The 16984-nt window shown below is 54.8% G+C and overlaps 1 protein-coding gene across 1 annotated transcript in view; it reads right to left on the bottom strand.

Annotated features, from left to right (window-relative positions):
* HS3ST2 (heparan sulfate-glucosamine 3-sulfotransferase 2) overlaps positions 1-16318 on the bottom strand; it is an 86152-nt gene extending 69834 nt beyond the window's left edge. Inside the window, exon 1 of the mRNA XM_073361597.1 lies at positions 15478-16318. Within this exon, the coding sequence (XP_073217698.1) occupies positions 15478-15992 (515 nt within the window). The 5' untranslated portion in view covers positions 15993-16318. The remainder of the gene's footprint in view (positions 1-15477) is intronic.
* Between the last annotated feature and the right edge of the window lie 666 nt (positions 16319-16984).

Raw genomic sequence — 16984 nt, 5'->3', positions numbered from 1 at the left:
CAAACAATCTATTGGCTCCAAGGGGCCCATGCAAAATATTTACGGCAGAGCAAACGGAAGTGTAAAACTCATGACCAGTCTGTGGGTTGTTTTTGGGACCAGGGTGAAATGAGCAGAACGAAAAACTTTTCACTACAGATCTGACCTGCTCTTTCCCTCAGGCCTGGTCCACACTATGAGTTGAGGTCGAATTTAGCAGCGTTATCTCAATTTAACCCTGCACCCGTCCACATGACTAAGCCCTTTTTTTCGACTTAACGGGCTCTTAAAATAGATTTCTTTACTCCATCCCCGACGAGAGGATTAGCGCTGAAATTGGCCTTGCCGGGTCGAATTTGGGGTAGTGTGGATGCAATTCGACCGTATTGGCCTCCGGGAGCTATCCCAGAGTGCTCAGTTGTGACCGCTCTGGACAGCACTCTCAACTCAGATGCACTGGCCAGGTAGACAGGAAAAGGCCCGCGAACTTTTGAATCTCATTTCCTGTTTGGCCAGCATGGCGAGCTCACCTGCACAGGTCACCATGCAGAGCTCATCATCACAGGAGACCATGCAGTCCCAGAATCGCCGAAGAGCTCCAGCATGGACCAATGGGAGGTACGGGATCTGATCGCTGTATGGGGAGACAAATCCGTGCTGGCAGAACTCCGTTCCAAAAGACGAAATACCAAAATATTTGAAAAAAAAATCTCCAATGGCACAAAGGACAGAGGCTATAACAGGGACCCACAGCAGTGCCGCTTGCAACTTAAGGAGCTCAGGCAAGCCTACCAAAAGCCTACCATTCATGGTCACCTGGTTGAAATAGGGTGCTTTTCTTAAGGGGACATTCAGAGGTGCCTGTTCCTGTGGTTGAACGGAAATCTCCCCTGCTGTTAGCCACGTGGTGGGGGGAGGGGTGAAGCCATCATCCCAGAGAATTGGGCGTGTGCGCGGGGGGGTTAGTTGGGTTTCTGCTGCACGTGAATCTGGAAACCGCAGCCCCTCCTTTTAAATTGCCAGCCCATTTTTAATGGGCAGCCCAACGGCTACTTCATATGGGAAATGAGGGCGTTGCTGTTTGAAACCATTCCCACGTTAGGAAGGTTAAAGAAGCCAAACGACTGTGGCTTACCATGGCTGCCTGCAAGCCGAATTCTGCTGCCCGGCTTTGTGTGAGTGATCTCTCACACCAAACTGGCAGATCCTCAATAACGGGCAAAATGCGACCTTGTAATGACAGCACATGTGCTATGCAGTGTTAACAGCAAGGTTTACCGTGAAAGAGTCTACCCCTTGTTCTATAAAATGTGTCTTTTTAACTACCACTCTCTCTTTTTTCCCCCTCCACCAGCTGCATGTGTTTCTCCTTCCCAGAGGCTAGTGAAGATTAGAAGACGAAAAACGCACTCGCGATGAAATATTCTCTGACCTCATGCTGTCTTCCCACACTGACAGAGCACAGCAAAATACGTGGAGGCAGACAGTCTCAGAGTGCAGGAAAACACAATATGACCGCAAGGAGAGGTGGCAGGCTGAAGATAGTAGGTGGCGTCAGCTTGCTGAAAGAAGGCAGGAGTCAATGCTCAGGCTCAAACTCACATACTCCAGCATATGGCTGAGCTGCAGAAAAGGCAGCAGGAGCACAGACCGCCGCTACAGCCCCTGTGTAACCAACCACCCTCCTCCAAGTTCCGTAGCCGACACCCAAGAACGCGGTGGGGGAGCCTCCGGCCACCCAGCCACTCCACCCCAGAGGATTGCCCAAGCAACAGAAGGCTGGCATTCAATAAGTTTTAAAGTGCTGTGTGGCCTTGTCCTTCCCTCCACCCCCACCCCTCCCAGGCTACCTTGGCAGTTATCCCCCTATTTGTGTGATGAATAAAGAAAGAATGCATGAATGTGAAGCAACAATGACTTTATTGCCTTGGCAAACGGTGATCGAAGGGGGGAGGGGAGGGTGTTTAGCTTACAGGAACGAAGAGTGAAACTGGGGGCGGGGGGATATTCCATCAAGGAGAAACCATAGCCTGGCCAGTCATGAAACTGGTCTTCAAAGCTTCTCTGATGCACACCGTGCCCTCCTGTACTCTTCTAACCGCCCTGGTGTCTGGCTACGTGTAATCAGCTGCCAAGCGATTTACCTCAACCTTCCACCCTGCCGTAAACATCTCCCCCTTACTGTCACAGATATTGTGGAGCACACAGCAAGCTGTAATAACAATGGGAATATTGGTTTCGCTGAGGTCTAACCAAGTCAGTAAACTGCGCCAGCATGCTTTTAAACGCCTAAATGCACATTCTACCACCATTCTGCACTTGCTCAGCCTATAGTTGAACAGCTCCTGACTACCGTCCAGGCTGCCTGTGTATGGCTTCATGAGCTATGGTGTCACAGAGTCCCTGGGCGATGCTTTGGAATTGCTCCCCATGAAGCCAGTCAGGACTCTGGGGAAGTCTCCTCTCTGTGAGCAGACTGTCTGCAGGACACACAGCTCACACAGCTTCCACCTTCCTGCGTCTGACCTCAGAGCCTTCCGCATCCTCTGCCCCTCTGTGCGCTTCCCTCAGCGAGTCCGCCCAGGCAGGGTCTTGGGGAAGCCAGAGCGTCCTGCACCCCAACTTCGCAGTCAGACGTGACTCTCAGCCAGCCAGTAAAACAGAAGGTTTATTAGATGACTGGAACATGATCTAAACCAGAGCTTGTAGGTGCAGAGAACAGGACCCCTCAACTGGGTCCATTTTGGGGGGCAGTGAGCCAGACAACCATGTCTGCACTTCACTCCATGTCCCAGCCAGCCCCAAACTGAAACTCCCTCCAGCCCCTCCTCCCCTGGCCTTCCCCTTTCCCAGGCCAGGAGGTCACCAGATTCCTTTGTTCTCCAACCCTTTAGCTCTCACCTTGCAGGGGGGAAGGGCCCAGGCCATCAGTTGCCAGGAAACAGGGTGGTGGCTATTCTCTGTGTCCAGACCCTTGCACACACATGCCCTCTAGGGCTCTGCAAGGATCATGCACCCTTACCCCACCACCTAAATACTTAAGAACTGCATAGGGGAAACTGAGGCACCCCCACACTATTCAGAGGAAACATTAAGAACAGTCCCACTTCGTCACACATGGCATTAAAGGGTAGAGGCTGGGTCCCCAAGGATAACTATAGGCATTTCAACATCCCCAATGGTTATTTTTTGGTCTGGTAAGTAAGTCCCTTGCTGCAGCTGTTGAAACAGACCAGAGTTCCTGAAGATGCAAGCGTCATGCACCTTTCCCGGCCATCCCATGTTGATGTTGGTGAAACATCCCTTGTGATCCACCAGAGCTTGCAGCACTATTGAAAAGTACCCGTTGCGGTTTATGTACTCGGCGGCTTGGTGCTCCGGTGCCAAGACAGACGGAACCCATAGCCCTATTGCCCCACCACAGTTAGGGAATCCCATTGCAGCAAAGCCATCCATTATGACCTGCACATTTCCCAGAGTCACTACCCCTGATATCAGCAGATCTTTGATTGCGTGGGCTACTTGCATCACAGCAGCCCCCACAGTAGATTTGGCCACTCCAAATTGATTCCCAACTGACCGGCGCTGCAAGCTTCCACAGGGCTATTGCCATTCGCTTCTCAGCTGTGAGGGCTGCTCTCATCTTGGTATTCTTGCGCTTCGGGGCAGGGGAAAGCAAGTCACAAAGTTCCATGAAAGTGCCCTTACACATGCGAAAGTTTCGCAACCACTGGGAATCGTCCCAGACCTGCAACACTATGCGGTCCCACCACTCTGTGCTTGTTTCCCGAGCCCAGAATCGGCGTTCCACGCCATGAACCTGCCCAACTGACACCATGATGTGCACATTGCGGGGGCCCGTCCCTTGTGAGAAGTCTGTGTCCATGTCCTCATCACTCTCGTCACCGCGCTGACGTCGCATCCTCCTTGCCCGGTTTCACTTTTCTTGCAGGTTATGGTTCTGTGTATCCTGCTAGATAACGCGCGCGGTGTTTATAGGCTCATAATTGCCGCGGTGATCTGAGCGGGCTCCATGTTCCCAGCACTATGGCATCTGCGCTGAAAAAAGGCACAAAACGATTGTCTGCTCCCTCTGACGGAGGGAGGGGTGACTGACAACTTGGCTTACAGGGAACTAAAATCAACAAAAGGGGTGGCTTTGCATCAGAGAAACAGAATGGCCCCCTCAAGGATAGAACTCAAAACCCTGGCTTTAGCAGGCCGTTGATTTCACAGAGGAAGGGAGGAGAAAATGAATACAAAACAAATCTGGTTTATTTCTTGTTTTGATCCACTTCATCTATCTTTATACATCTTGCTGGCAGCAGACGGTGCAGTACGACTGCTGGCCATCGTCATCGCCTGGGTGCTCGGCAGCAGACGGTGCAGTACGACTGCTGGCCATCGTCATCTCCTGGGTGCTCGGCAGCAGACGGTGCAGTACGACTGCTGGCCATCGTCATCGCCTGGGTGCTCGGCAGCAGACGGTGCAGTACGACTGCTGGCCATCGTCATCGCCTGGGTGCTCGGCAGCAGATGGTGCGGTAGGACTGCCGGCAGGACTGAATTGCCATGAGACGAAACTTAAAAGGGAAAGGACCTGGCTGAGTCACTCCCATGTCTGCCCAGGCGCCCCTGACCGACCTCACTGAGGTCGGCTAAACGAGCACCCTGGAGTATGGCGACGATGGCTACCAGTCACATTGCACCGTCTGCTGCCAACAGGCAATGAGCTTCTGCTGTGTAGCAATGCAGTACCATGTCTGCCAGCACCCAGGAGACATACGGTGACAGTGAGCTGAGTGAGCTCCATGCTTGCCGTGGTATGGCGTCTGCACAGGTAACCCAGGAAAAAAGGTGTGAAACGATTGTCTGCCCTTGCTTTCACAGAGGGAGGGAGGGAGGGAATGGGGGACCTGACTAAATGTACCCAGAACCACCCGCGACAATGTTTTTGCCCCATCAGGCATTGGGATTTCTACCCAGAATTCCAATGGGCGGCGGAGACTGCAGGAACTGCAGGATAGCTCCTACAGTGCAACGCTCCAGGTGTCGACGGTTGCCTCGGTCCTGTGGACACACTCTGCCGAGTTAATGCCAACTAAATGCACTTAGAGCATTTGTGTGGGGACACACACACAATTGACTGTATAAAAATGCTTTCTACAAAACCGACTTCTATAAATTCGACCTAATTTCGTAGTGTAGATATAGGAGACGCCAGATTACAACAGTCCCAGCCACCCATCGCCTGTCATACAAAACCGTGGAAATCAAGGAGAAGAAAAGACTCATGAAATCTCCTTCCTCCCCAGCTCCTGTTCCATCCTGCCAGCGCACACTGGTCTCTACAGCACATGCTCCCCAGGAATAAGAAACCGGGCACAACACAAGCCCTCAGGACACGATGGGAATCCCCTGAGTGCTGGACAAGGCCCACAGGCACTTTGCCCAACCAGAGCCCCATGGCGTGCAGTAGGGCTCAGCGACAGAACTCATGGGATGTGGAGATGTGGCAGCCAACAAGGAGGGTCTCTACTTCCCAGTGGTTTGGGCGCTGGGGATAGGAGAGCAGCAGCTGTTTGCCTTGTCGTCATTAGGCCAACATCTGCGAGATTCCCTTTGTCCTCAGCCCCATCAGGATCTGACAGATCTGGGCACCAATCCCCCAGGGTAGTCTGCTCAGTTACAGGGAAAGAGGGATGATGAGGCCACGTGTTGGGGGGCATCCTGGAACTCCCCCCTTGCTTGCCCCCACCCCATCTTGAAGGGCCAACTGCCCCCCCATTTCTGAGCAATTTTTTGTAGGTGAAACAAACATGGAAAATTAGAATTAAAAACCACATAAGCAGCTACAGCTGCTGTAACTATTCCCTAATTAAAAGCGCATTTAAGAGATAAGTTAAGTTATCTACTCAATGTAATGTTCCAGCACATGCAAATGCACATGGTAGTGGTTGGCAAGGGGTTGTACAGAGGAAAGTCCCCAGACAAGTCTGTCACCAAGAACACAGAGCTTTCGATGTTAAACGTGCCTTGCCCAGACAGCAATGGGAGGGGAGTGCCTTGCCCACCCCAAAGGGCAGCTGCAGCTCCGATCTTCCTAATAGCGGCCAAGAGTCCTGTGGCACCGTATAGACTAACAGACGTGTTGGAGCGTGAGCTTTCGTGGGTGACCACCCACTTCGTCGGATGCATGCATGTATTCGCCTACGAAAGCTCGTGCTCCAATACGTCTGCCAGTCTATACAGTGCCACCGGTCTCTTTGCCGCTTTTACAGATCCGGACTAACACGGCGACCCCTCTGATACTATCTTCCTCACGTGGCCGTCAGGACAGAATCCCCTGCCCCACGCGTACAGGAGCATCCTGCAGTTTGCTGAGGCCTGTGGACGTGGTCATTAGCACAGCTGAGGCAGACCTCCAGACACATCTGCACCCGCCATGGGTACTCGTCTGCTCGGTGCGTTCCTGAGGGAGGACAGGTATTCGCCCATCAGCCAGTAAGCGTCCAAGGAGGAGTTCTTGTGAGGGAGAGGCTGCTGGCCCAGGGGCACCATGGATACAGGGCTTGAGGGCCCGCTGGTCTATTCTGGTGCGGCAACTCCTGAAGTCAGAACATACACGGTTGAATAAAATCTCTAGACGGAATCTGCTGGCAGGAACAGGATGACGACGATGTTCTGCAGCTCTGGGTAGTGCCAACTGGTTATAGTTCAAAAGGTGACCACGTACCAATGGCACCTTCTGACTCAACAGCCCGGCTCCCTGCCTGGATTCAGAGCCACATCTGCTGGCACAAGCGGGAAACCCAAGCACTTTGCCCGACAGAGCCAACGCAGTCACCCGGCTTCTACTCTGACTCGCACACCATCCACAGAACATTGCATCAAGTCCTAATCGTGCAGGCCTTGTTACTGGGAATGCTGAAGCCAGAAAGCACACAGCTCGCCTTTCAGAAGCGGGGTGCGCATGCAGCCTAGGCTGCTAGGAAACCCATCTCCTAACACACACATCAGCTGGAGCATCTTGCATGTTCAGGAGTCACAGAGAGGCAGACTTTGAACCCCATAATGCCAGAATTAAGAGTCTCTGCTCCACGTATAACTGCAAATTAAATGGCACTATCTTCCTTGTGTTCTGGGAAGTACTGAAGGTTATTGGCCTGCTACACTTGCGGCAGGGAAATAGATATTTTGACCAGGATTGGTAATGAATTAATATTCCCCAGTCACTGGCTATTTGGTTTCTGCTGTCTTAACACTGATCTTTCAAAAATACCGCTCTGGTATTGAATTTCTGGCTAATGAGGTGGATTAAAGAGGCTGATGGGAATTGGGAAGGGCGTGGGTGCAGCAGATACGGAGTCATTAGATAGACAGCTCTGGTGCATGTTAATACAGCGTGGAGATTTGGGGCCACAGGAGAAGGGCAAGATCTGGATCAGGGTCAAGTCGACCTTACATCCATTCACTGAAAAAGACACAGAGAAAAGGCTGCCTTTTGTGAAACAGGCCGCAACGTGGAACTAGCTGGTTTGGAGAAGCAAGATTTCTGGTGCCCTCTGGGAGAGAAATATCAGGAGTCTAATCCACCACACAGATTTTGATACCTCCATCTCAGACTGCACTAGGTGGAGGCAGAAGGTGGATGGAAATGAAAAAACAACTGACCCTTTAGGGGTCTCATGGAAGGTCCCATGTCTGGTTCTTGTTTTCATTAGAGCCATCTGCTCCTCCTTATCAAACCCCATTCTGGGTCATTTACACCAGAGGGCCTGAAACCCAAAACAAATGCTTAGGCACCACTGTGGCAAGTGTCATGGAAATGCCTTTAGAAAGACAAACCTGTTAAGTAACCTATAAAACATGCTGGGTGTGTGGATGAGAACCTGACATCATCTACTTTGCTATGAACAGTGTTGTGCTAAATAGAGAGTAGCCCAGGGAAGGGAAATCAGACACTCCTGTTAACCCTTCTCATAATAAAAGAACAAGGGAGTCAATTCAATTGAAAGGCAACCAAAGAATAGATTGAAAATGTGTTTGTTTCTAAACATGGCACAATTAGTTTATGGAACTCATTGCCCCAAGATATCAAGAGGCCAAGATCTTATCAGGATTCAAAGAAACGGATTAGAGTTTTATATGGACAGCAAAAACATCCACAATTATACCACATAAGATGAAAAGAGATAAGGCATTTAAAGCTTCATTTTTCAGGGCACAAACGAACCCACTAAGTGCCCAGGGTCATGGTGAAATTTCCCCTATGGACACAAGGGTCCTGTGGCTGCTGCTGGCCACTGCTGGGCTAGATGGATGCAGATCGAGGGGTCTCTCCATTCTGTTGCAATGACTTGGTCAAAAGGACGCAACTTCTGGCCAAGACCTGAACAGTCCAGCTTCCGCCAGCAGGGATGACATCCAGCTCAGCCAGCATGGCCAGCCAAGACCTGCTCAGTGCAGCTCCTAATGATGGAGCAAGGGGGGAGACTCCCAGCTGAGACCTAGCCAGTGCAGCTCATGCAGCGGGAGGCAAGGCTTGGCTACCGATCAAGCCCCGGAAGAGCCAGCTGGGGTCTCAACTGCGGTTAGATGCATGAGACGCACCTGGCCTGGCTGCGCCAGATGGGAACCCTGCTGGCTAGTGAAGCCTGCTCTAGCCCCCTTCTGACAGTCATGATGTGTGTGGTCCCCACAGTCTAGATTGTAACAGAGGCTTCTCCAGACCCTCCCCCACCCCACGTAGCACCCTAGCCTAGGTGCTACGAGTCACACTCACAAGGCTGTGCCAAGAGGGGCATTATTTCTCAGGGACGAGGCAGCAGGCTAGCAGCTGGTGTATTCCAAGAGTCTGGGAGGAGCGGCCTCCTCCATCCCCAGCCCCTTTGTGCTGGATCAGCACAGCCCGCCGGGGCTCCCAGGTGAGGAGAGCTGCAATATCCAAGGTAATAAAGGACGCTGGACTGGTTAATTATATTAGCGCTGTGCTTCTCTGGAATCCAGCCGTCAATATGAAATGTCCTATTAGCTTCCCTGGGTTTACTGGCAGAGGAAGGGGAGCTAATCATGTCGCTGAGGTTACAGAGCTCACCGAATGGGCCTACTTAATTGCTTCACTTTGAGAGTAAAATCAATCCAGCATTTTATACTTTAGCGAGCTGTGCTCTTACGTTTTGGCACATATGTAAGATACAAAAAGAATCTAATAAAACCCGGGAAGTGTCATTTAATTGTTTTATCTGGCGAGATCTCTGCATTGATCCGAGCACAAACCCAGACCTCTGGGCAGCAGTTCAGCCGCTCTCCCTGCACAGTTAAGTCACATTCCTCAGGCAGGCACAGAGTTGGCACTGCCCGGCTCAGCAAGTCATAGAATCATGAATAGAATATCAGGGTTGGAAAGGACCTCAGGAGGTCATCTAGTCCAACCCCCTGCTCAAAGCAGGACCAATCCCCAACTAAATCATCCCAGCCAGGGCTTTGTCAAGCCTGACCTTAAAAACCTCTAAGGAAGGAGATTCTACCACCTCCCTAGGTAACGCATTCCAGTGTTTCACCACCCTCCTAGTGAAAAAGTTTTTCCTAATATCCAACCTAAACCTCCCCTACTGCAACTTGAGACCATTACTCCTTGTCCTGTCCTCTTCCACCACTGAGAATAGTCTAGAACCATCCTCTCTGGAACCACCTCTCAGGTAGTTGAAAGCAGCTATCAAATCCCCCCTCATTCTTCTCTTCTGCAGACTAAACAATCCCAGTTCCCTCAGCCTCTCCTCATAACTCATGTGTTCCAGACCCCTCATTTAATTAATTAAGTGCCCATCACCATCCTCAGAGATGGTGGTGCTAAATTATTAACACGAGTCTGTTCCCTCTGTGACAGGCTGGATCACAGAAACCCCCTTGGGGCTGCCAACTGATGCACTGAGACTACCTTTGAGCCAGTTTTCTTTGTTAGCTTGGGACATTAGAACCCTACCTTGTTTGAGCCAGACACGCTCGCCTGCTGCAAACACAGACCCAGGTCTGAACCACGTTTCACAAACTGCAGGTTTAACTGAAAACAGCTTAAGAAGTGTTCCTGCCTCCAGCACTTAGATGCCCAGCTTTCAATGGGGTTCAAACCCTAAATAAATCCGTTTTACCCTGTATAAAGCTTATACAGGATAAATTCAAATTGTTCGCCCTCTATAACACTGATAGAGAGATATGCCCAGCTGTTTCTCCCCCCAGGTATTAATGCGTACTTTGGGTTAAATAATAAGTAAAAAGTTATTTTGTTAACTACAAAAAGTAGATTTTAAGTGGTTCCAAGTAATGACAGAACAAAGTGAATTACCAAGTAAAATAAAATAAAACTCAAGTCACTGACAGATTCCCTCATCACTCGGATACAGAAGCAGACACATGCAGACAGTGGCTTCCAGCCTGATAGGAACATGGATCTGCAGGTGGATTTAGGAACACAGGCCATAAAGCTGGAAAGGACCTGCTGGGCCATTGAGTACAGTCCCTGGCTATTTCAGACAATCCCATCATATAATCCCTTTAATAAATTTACCAAGCTCCAGCTTCAAACTATGTAGGGTATTTGCTCCCCACTACTCCTGTTGGGCAGTTGGTCCAGAACTTCACTCCTCTGAGGTCAGAAACTTTCTTAGCATCTCCAGCCTAAACATATTCCTGTGTTCTTGTGCCAACACGGTCTTCTAGCTTCAGCAGCTCTTCTCACTCCCTGGTGCATTTATCGAGAGCAAGCAGATCCCCTCTCAGCCTGCGTAGGGCAAACAAGCCAAGATCTTTTACTCTCCATTCCTAAAACACGCTCTTCCTTCCCTGATCCTCTTAGCAACTGTCCTTAGCACCTGCTCCAGTCTGAATTAATCTGTCTTGAACGTGAGTGACTAGAACTGTGCACACGATTCCAGAAGAGGTCTCACCAGTGCCTGATACAATGGCATTAATACCTGCCTATGGCTACTGGAAATAGCTCGCTTGATACATCCTTGGATCACACTTGTTTTTGACTTGAGACAGGCCCTGTTTTCTTACCATCCCGTCCCTTGTGTTGCAGGGCAACACTCATTTCCTGCAGTGTTAGAGCTGGGCAGGAAACGGTTTCCCCACCTTGTGAAAATGTTATTTCAAAACTAGCCTGTTCTTCACCAGGATGGAACAGAGACCTTTTGAACTTTGCACTAAGAGATCAAGATCCCAGAATAGCCAACAGCCATTGTGTGAATGTCTCCCATTTTGACCAGAAATTCCATCCTGGGCCTCAAATCGTTCTCTACAAAATCATCATCAAAACTGGTACGTTTCCCACACTAAAAAGAAAAGGAGGACTTGTGGCACCTTAGAGACTAACCAATTTATTTGAGCATGAGCTTTCGGGAGCTACAGCTCACTTCATCGGATGCATACCGTGGAAACTGCAGCAGACTTTATATACACACAGAGAGCATGAAACAATACCTCCTCCCACCCCACTGTCCTCCTGGTAATAGCTTATCTAAAGTGATCATGAAGTTGGGCCATTTCCAGCACAAATCCAGGTTTTCTCACCCTCCGCCGCCCCGCACACAAACTCACTCTCCTGCTGGTAATAGCCCATCCAAAGTGACCACTCTCCCTACGATGTGCATGGTAATCAAGGTGGGCCATTTCCAGCACAAATCCAGACTCTCCCATTCCCCCCCCCCCGGAACACACACCACACACAAACTCACTCTCCTGCTGGCAATAGCTCATCCAAACTGACCACTCTCCAAGTTTAAATCCAAGTTTAACCAGAACGTCGGGGGGGGGGGGGGAAACAAGGGGAAATAGGCTACCTTGCATAATGACTTAGCCACTCCCAGTCTCTATTTAAGCCTAAATTAATAGTATCCAATTTGCAAATGAATTCCAATTCAGCAGTTTCTTGCTGGAGTCTGGATTTGAAGTTTTTTTGTTGTAAGATAGCGACCTTCATGTCTGTGATTGCGTGACCAGAGAGATTGAAGTGTTCTCCGACTGGTTTATGAATGTTATAATTCTTGACATCTGATTGTGTCCATTTATTCTTTTACGTAGAGACTGTCCAGTTTGGCCAATGTACATGGCAGAGGGGCATTGCTGGCACATGATGGCATAGATCACATTGGTGGATGTGCAGGTGAACGAGCCTCTGATAGTGTGGCTGATGTTATATAATGTCTTCTGCAGTTTCCACAGTATGCATCCGATGAAGTGAGCTGTAGCTCACGAAAGCTTATGCTCTAATAAATTGGTTAGTCTCTAAGGTGCCACAAGTCCTCCTTTTCTTTTTGCGAATACAGGCTAACACGGCTGTTACTCTGATCCCCACACTAAGAGCCACTTTCAACAAATCTGCATTTTCTAATGAAAAACAATGTCAAGAAACTCCTGAGCAGCTGTACACAGTATATCACCCCTGCGGCCAATCTTCCAGACTCGGAATGGGAGGGTGTGGCAATGCTCATCCTGTGCTCCAGGATGAGCTTTCACTGGAAAAGACAGAGCGCATCTCCAGCCCCTAGGGCTGTGGAGAAACCCTTCAGAACCTGGCCTAAGTACAACCTAATGCAGCAATGCCTGGCCGAAGCTGCAGAGAGCCTGGAATAGCTCTGAGGGTGAACCGCCCCATTCACCCCATGGGGCATTAATTCAGCTGCCCAATATAAGTTTCCGCTCAGCAATTAGTTGTTTCACTGCTGATCAATACCCATACGGAAGGAGCGGGTTTGGTTATGAAGCTCTAGCTACACAAATGACTGTGTGAGACCGCTCATGCTGGCATGGTGAGCGCGTGGGAGACAGCCCTACTTATCCTTCCCCCCAAGCCCGGAGCCCAGCAGAGCCCATGTGACCATATTTTAAATGTCAACACTATCTCCTGAGAGAGGCATATCATTTTGGTACCACAAATGGGTGGGCCGTGGAAGAATACCAATAGCTCCAGGCCCCCATGCGACACCCGAGCCGTGCCTGACAGCTCCTGGGGGCTTCTTTCCATTAGTGACTTGCTGGTAGGGCAGGCGTGTGGGACTGGAGCGGGGCTGCCCGCCCACAGGGCCATTGCAAAGGCGGCTTCCAGCCACCTGGCTCCTGTAGGCACCAACTAGTGCAGGGAGCTCTTCCCTTCTGCATGATTCGTTAGCGGACACGGAGACCACAGGCATAGCCCTCCCCACAGAGCCAGAGAGAAGACTGCAGGGGCTACGTGAACACAGCCCCACCGCAGTGACCCCCTGCGGGGTCTCAGAAAGGGACGCCCTGTGCAGCAGGTACACGACACTGAGCTCCCATCAAAGACGCTCACCCCCGAAAGCATGAACAGCAGCCTGGCAACCGTCCAACTGAACGGCAGGGGCCTGTGCTGGCCTCTGAACGCAGAGGAGAGGGGTCACACCCACACACAGGCTGTTCTTATCCAACACCCAGAAACCGAACTGCTTGGTATCTCTTAGAGCCTCCACATTTTACAAGAAAGCCTTTTATTTAAATTACATTTCCCCCCCCCCCCCCCCGTCTCTTCCTGGAGATGCAGGGACTACCCTCTAAGGGTTGATTTATTAGAGATCTCAGCTATTTTACATGCGTTTGATTTCAGAAAGCGGACACAGCACCCGAGAGGCTGCACTTCTGTGGCACCAGCAGCAGCTGGTTTCAGGGCAGCTCGAGGGCAAGTGACAGGTGGTAGACCGGTGGCCACCGAGGCGGTGGAGTGGTCACCTGGAGGGCAGTCTGTCCGAGAACGGCCATACAGGTTGTGAAGGCCCCTTCCCCTTAGCACGAGTTTACAGAATGAGCTGGGCATTCCATGTTTGCTGGCTGGCGAGGGCCCCAGCCTCCCCACACAGCCACGGGGTGTTCACCCAGACAAAACCGTCAGGCGCCTGGGGGTGTGGCTGGTGTACCTCACGGCTGGAAACAGACATAAGCACAGTGGGACTTTCTGATCCTCCAACAGGCAGCAAAAAGAGTGTTACCCCTAGCCAGGGTCAGCGCTTCTTCCTGACACCACCACCTCAGGGAAGTCAAGCAACAGACCGATCAATTATTAGCACAAAAACCGGGCCAGGGCAGCCGCTTGCATGGCTGTACATCCTGTTGCTCTGCCAGTCTACGGGGGGCAAGTCTTATAAAGAAAGCCCACAGGCAGTGATCCATGTGCTAGGCAGAGTCCCCCCCCCAAGGATAAACCACCCCCCCACCCTCCTGGCTACATGACAGCCCTCCCAGGGTCTCAGAGGCAGGGAGAGGCACTGGCCGGGAGCGGGGGGCAAGGGAAATGAATCGGGTGCAGACTGGCCCTAGGGAGGCCGCTGTGAGGAGCAGGAGCGGGGCAGCAGCTGATGGTCTGTGGGGTAGGCAGACACGCCCCAGCTAGGAACCCAGGGGCCAGCCCCTCACGTTCGAACATGGGCCTGAGGGATCCAGCCCGACCCCCACTCCAAGCCCCCTGGGCTGCCCAGCGCTGTATCTCCTGCGGGCTCCCTGGGGGCGACAGGGTCACTCAGGCCAGGCCCCCGGCCGTGCTGCGCACCCCCCTGAGAGCCCAGCCTGAGCCCCCCGCCTCTGGCAAGGGGCAGCACCCTGCGCTGGCTGCTGGGGAAGGGTGGGCCAGGACTGGGCTCTCCCAGCGGGCGCCCAGCAGGATTTGCCCCCTGCCCCCCCCAGCCTGGGGAACCGGCGGAGGGCTAGGGGCAGCGGGGCTGGGATGGGGAGAGTGCGGGGGACAGGGCCGGGTCCCCCCGTCTCAATCCAGCACACGCGGGGCCCCAGTACAACGCCCCCCCGCCGCCTGAAGCCCACCCCCGGGCTCGTCCCGCAGGGGGTCCAAGGGATCCAGCCCTCGCCCAGCTCCAGGAGCTGCACGGACCCCGTTTTCCACGGCCACGGCTCCCGAGCCCCGCGGCTCCCGGTGCAGCGGGCCCAGAGGCACCCCGGGCTCGGCCCTTTCCGCGCCGACCCTGGGTGCTGGAGGGCAGGGCGGGTCGGCCAGCGGGGCTACTCCTCCAGCTGCCCCGGGTCCGGGCAGGGGGCACCGGGAGCCCAAGGGCCGTTCCCCGGGGACCGAGCAGGACACCCGGGCCGGAGCGAGCGGACCCGTGGCCACAGGGGTCGCTGGGCTCCAGCGGGACGGTCACAGGCTTGGCCCGGGACCAGGCTCCCTGCTCCGTCCGCGGGTCCGGCCCCGGGGGGGTTGGTGGGGGGGGGGAAGAGTCCGCGGAGCCACCAACTCAGACCTTGGGGGGAAGGGGCGCCCGGCAGCCGGCCCCGCAGGGCCCCTCCGCCGCCCCTGCGCGCAGCCCCAGTCCTGCCGCTAAGCCGCTGGCTGGACACCTCCGTCTGCCCTGCGCCCCTGCCCTGCGCCCCGGGGCCCTTCTCCGCCGGCCCCCTGCCCTGCGCCCCGGGGCCCTTCTCCGCCGGCCCCCTGCCCTGCGCCCCAGCCAGCGCCCCCCGAGCCGGGCAGGCGCCGCTCACCTGTACCACTCCAGCCCGCGCCCGTAGTGCCGGTCGAAGAAGTGGGGCTCGGTGCCCACGGCGCGCACCTCGGGGTGCACCCGGATAAACTCCAGCACGGCGCGGGTGCCGCCCTTCTTCACCCCCACGACGAGGGCCTGCGGGAGCCGCTTGCTGCCCAGCTTGGCGGGGCCGGAGCCGTTCCCAGCCGGCGGCGCCTCCTGGCCCGCGCCCCGGGGGCCGCTCCACGCCGGCTCGCCGCTCCGGTCGCGCCCCCAGGGGCTGGCGGCCGCGCCCCCCGGCTCGCCGGGCCCCCGGCCGCAGGAGCGGGACTTCTGCAGAAGTTTCTTGGCGCCGGCGCTGCGGGCGGCGGGGCAGCGGCGCTCGGGGCCGGGCAGCGGCCCCCCGGCGCAGCGGAGCAGGCTATAGCACAGGTAGGTGCCGGACAGGGACAGCGTGAAGAAGAAGAAGAGGAAGCGGCGCGTCAGTCTGGGGGAGGGTGGCCCGGCCCGGCCGCTCAGCGCCCGGCACGCCATGGCTCCATGGGGCCGGGGAGCGCGGCGCTGCGCTGCCGGCGGCGCATGGGGCTGGGGCCGGGCGGCGCGCAGCGCACCGAGGCTGAGGCAGGCTCCGTGCCCGGCTCCCCGCGGCTCCGGGGAAGCGGCGGCGGCTGCCCTGGCATGTCCCGCTCCTAGGAAGAGGGGCGGCCCGGGGGGCTCCGCACGCTGCCCCTGCCTGCGGGCGCCGCCCCGAGCTCCGGCTCCGCAGCTCCCATGGCCGGCTCCTGCAGCCCGGCAATCTGCAGCGGGCGCGACTCCGAATCCGGGGCCCCGCGGCCGGCTCCGGCTCCGGCTTCCTCTGTCCCCGGGAAATGCCGGGGCAGCGCCGGTGCCGCTGCTATTTAAGGGGCCGCCTGACGTCAGCGGCTCCCGGAGCCCCCACGAACCGCCGGAGCCCGAGCCGCCGGGAACCCGCACCCCCTGCCCGGACCCCAACCTCGCACCCCCACCGCAACACCAGCCCGGAGCCCGGACCCGGAACCTGTCAGCCCAGAGCCCGAAGCCCCCTCCCAGAGCCCCCTCTTGCACCCCTCAACCCTGGCCCCGCCCCAGAGCCCACACCCGAACCTTTCACCCCCAGCCTCACCCCAGAGCCGTCACCCCCCGCCCACACCCTCAGCCAGGAGTCCGCACCCAAAACTTCCTCCTGGACCCACCCCAGAGCCCACATCCCAAGTCCCTCACCCCCACCCCAAACCTTTCACCCTGACCTCATACCAGAGCCTGCACCCTCTACCCCAGAGCCCCCCGTGAACCCCTCAATCCTGGCCCCACCCCAGAGCCTGCACCCCCTACCCCAGAGCCCCCCTGTGAACCCCTCAATCCTGGCCCCACCCCAGAGCCTGCACCCCCTACCCCAGAGCCCCCCGTGAACCCCTCAATCCTGGCCCCACCCCAGAGCCTGCACCCCCTACCCCAGAGCCCCCCTGTGAACCCCTCAATCCTGGCCCCACCCCAGAGCCTGCACC

The sequence above is a fragment of the Lepidochelys kempii genome, chromosome 10, assembly GCF_965140265.1.
Source record: "Lepidochelys kempii isolate rLepKem1 chromosome 10, rLepKem1.hap2, whole genome shotgun sequence".
NCBI classification, from domain to species: domain Eukaryota; kingdom Metazoa; phylum Chordata; order Testudines; family Cheloniidae; genus Lepidochelys; species Lepidochelys kempii.
Note: the sequence above shows the minus strand (reverse complement) of the source record. Positions and strands in the feature narration are given on the sequence as shown.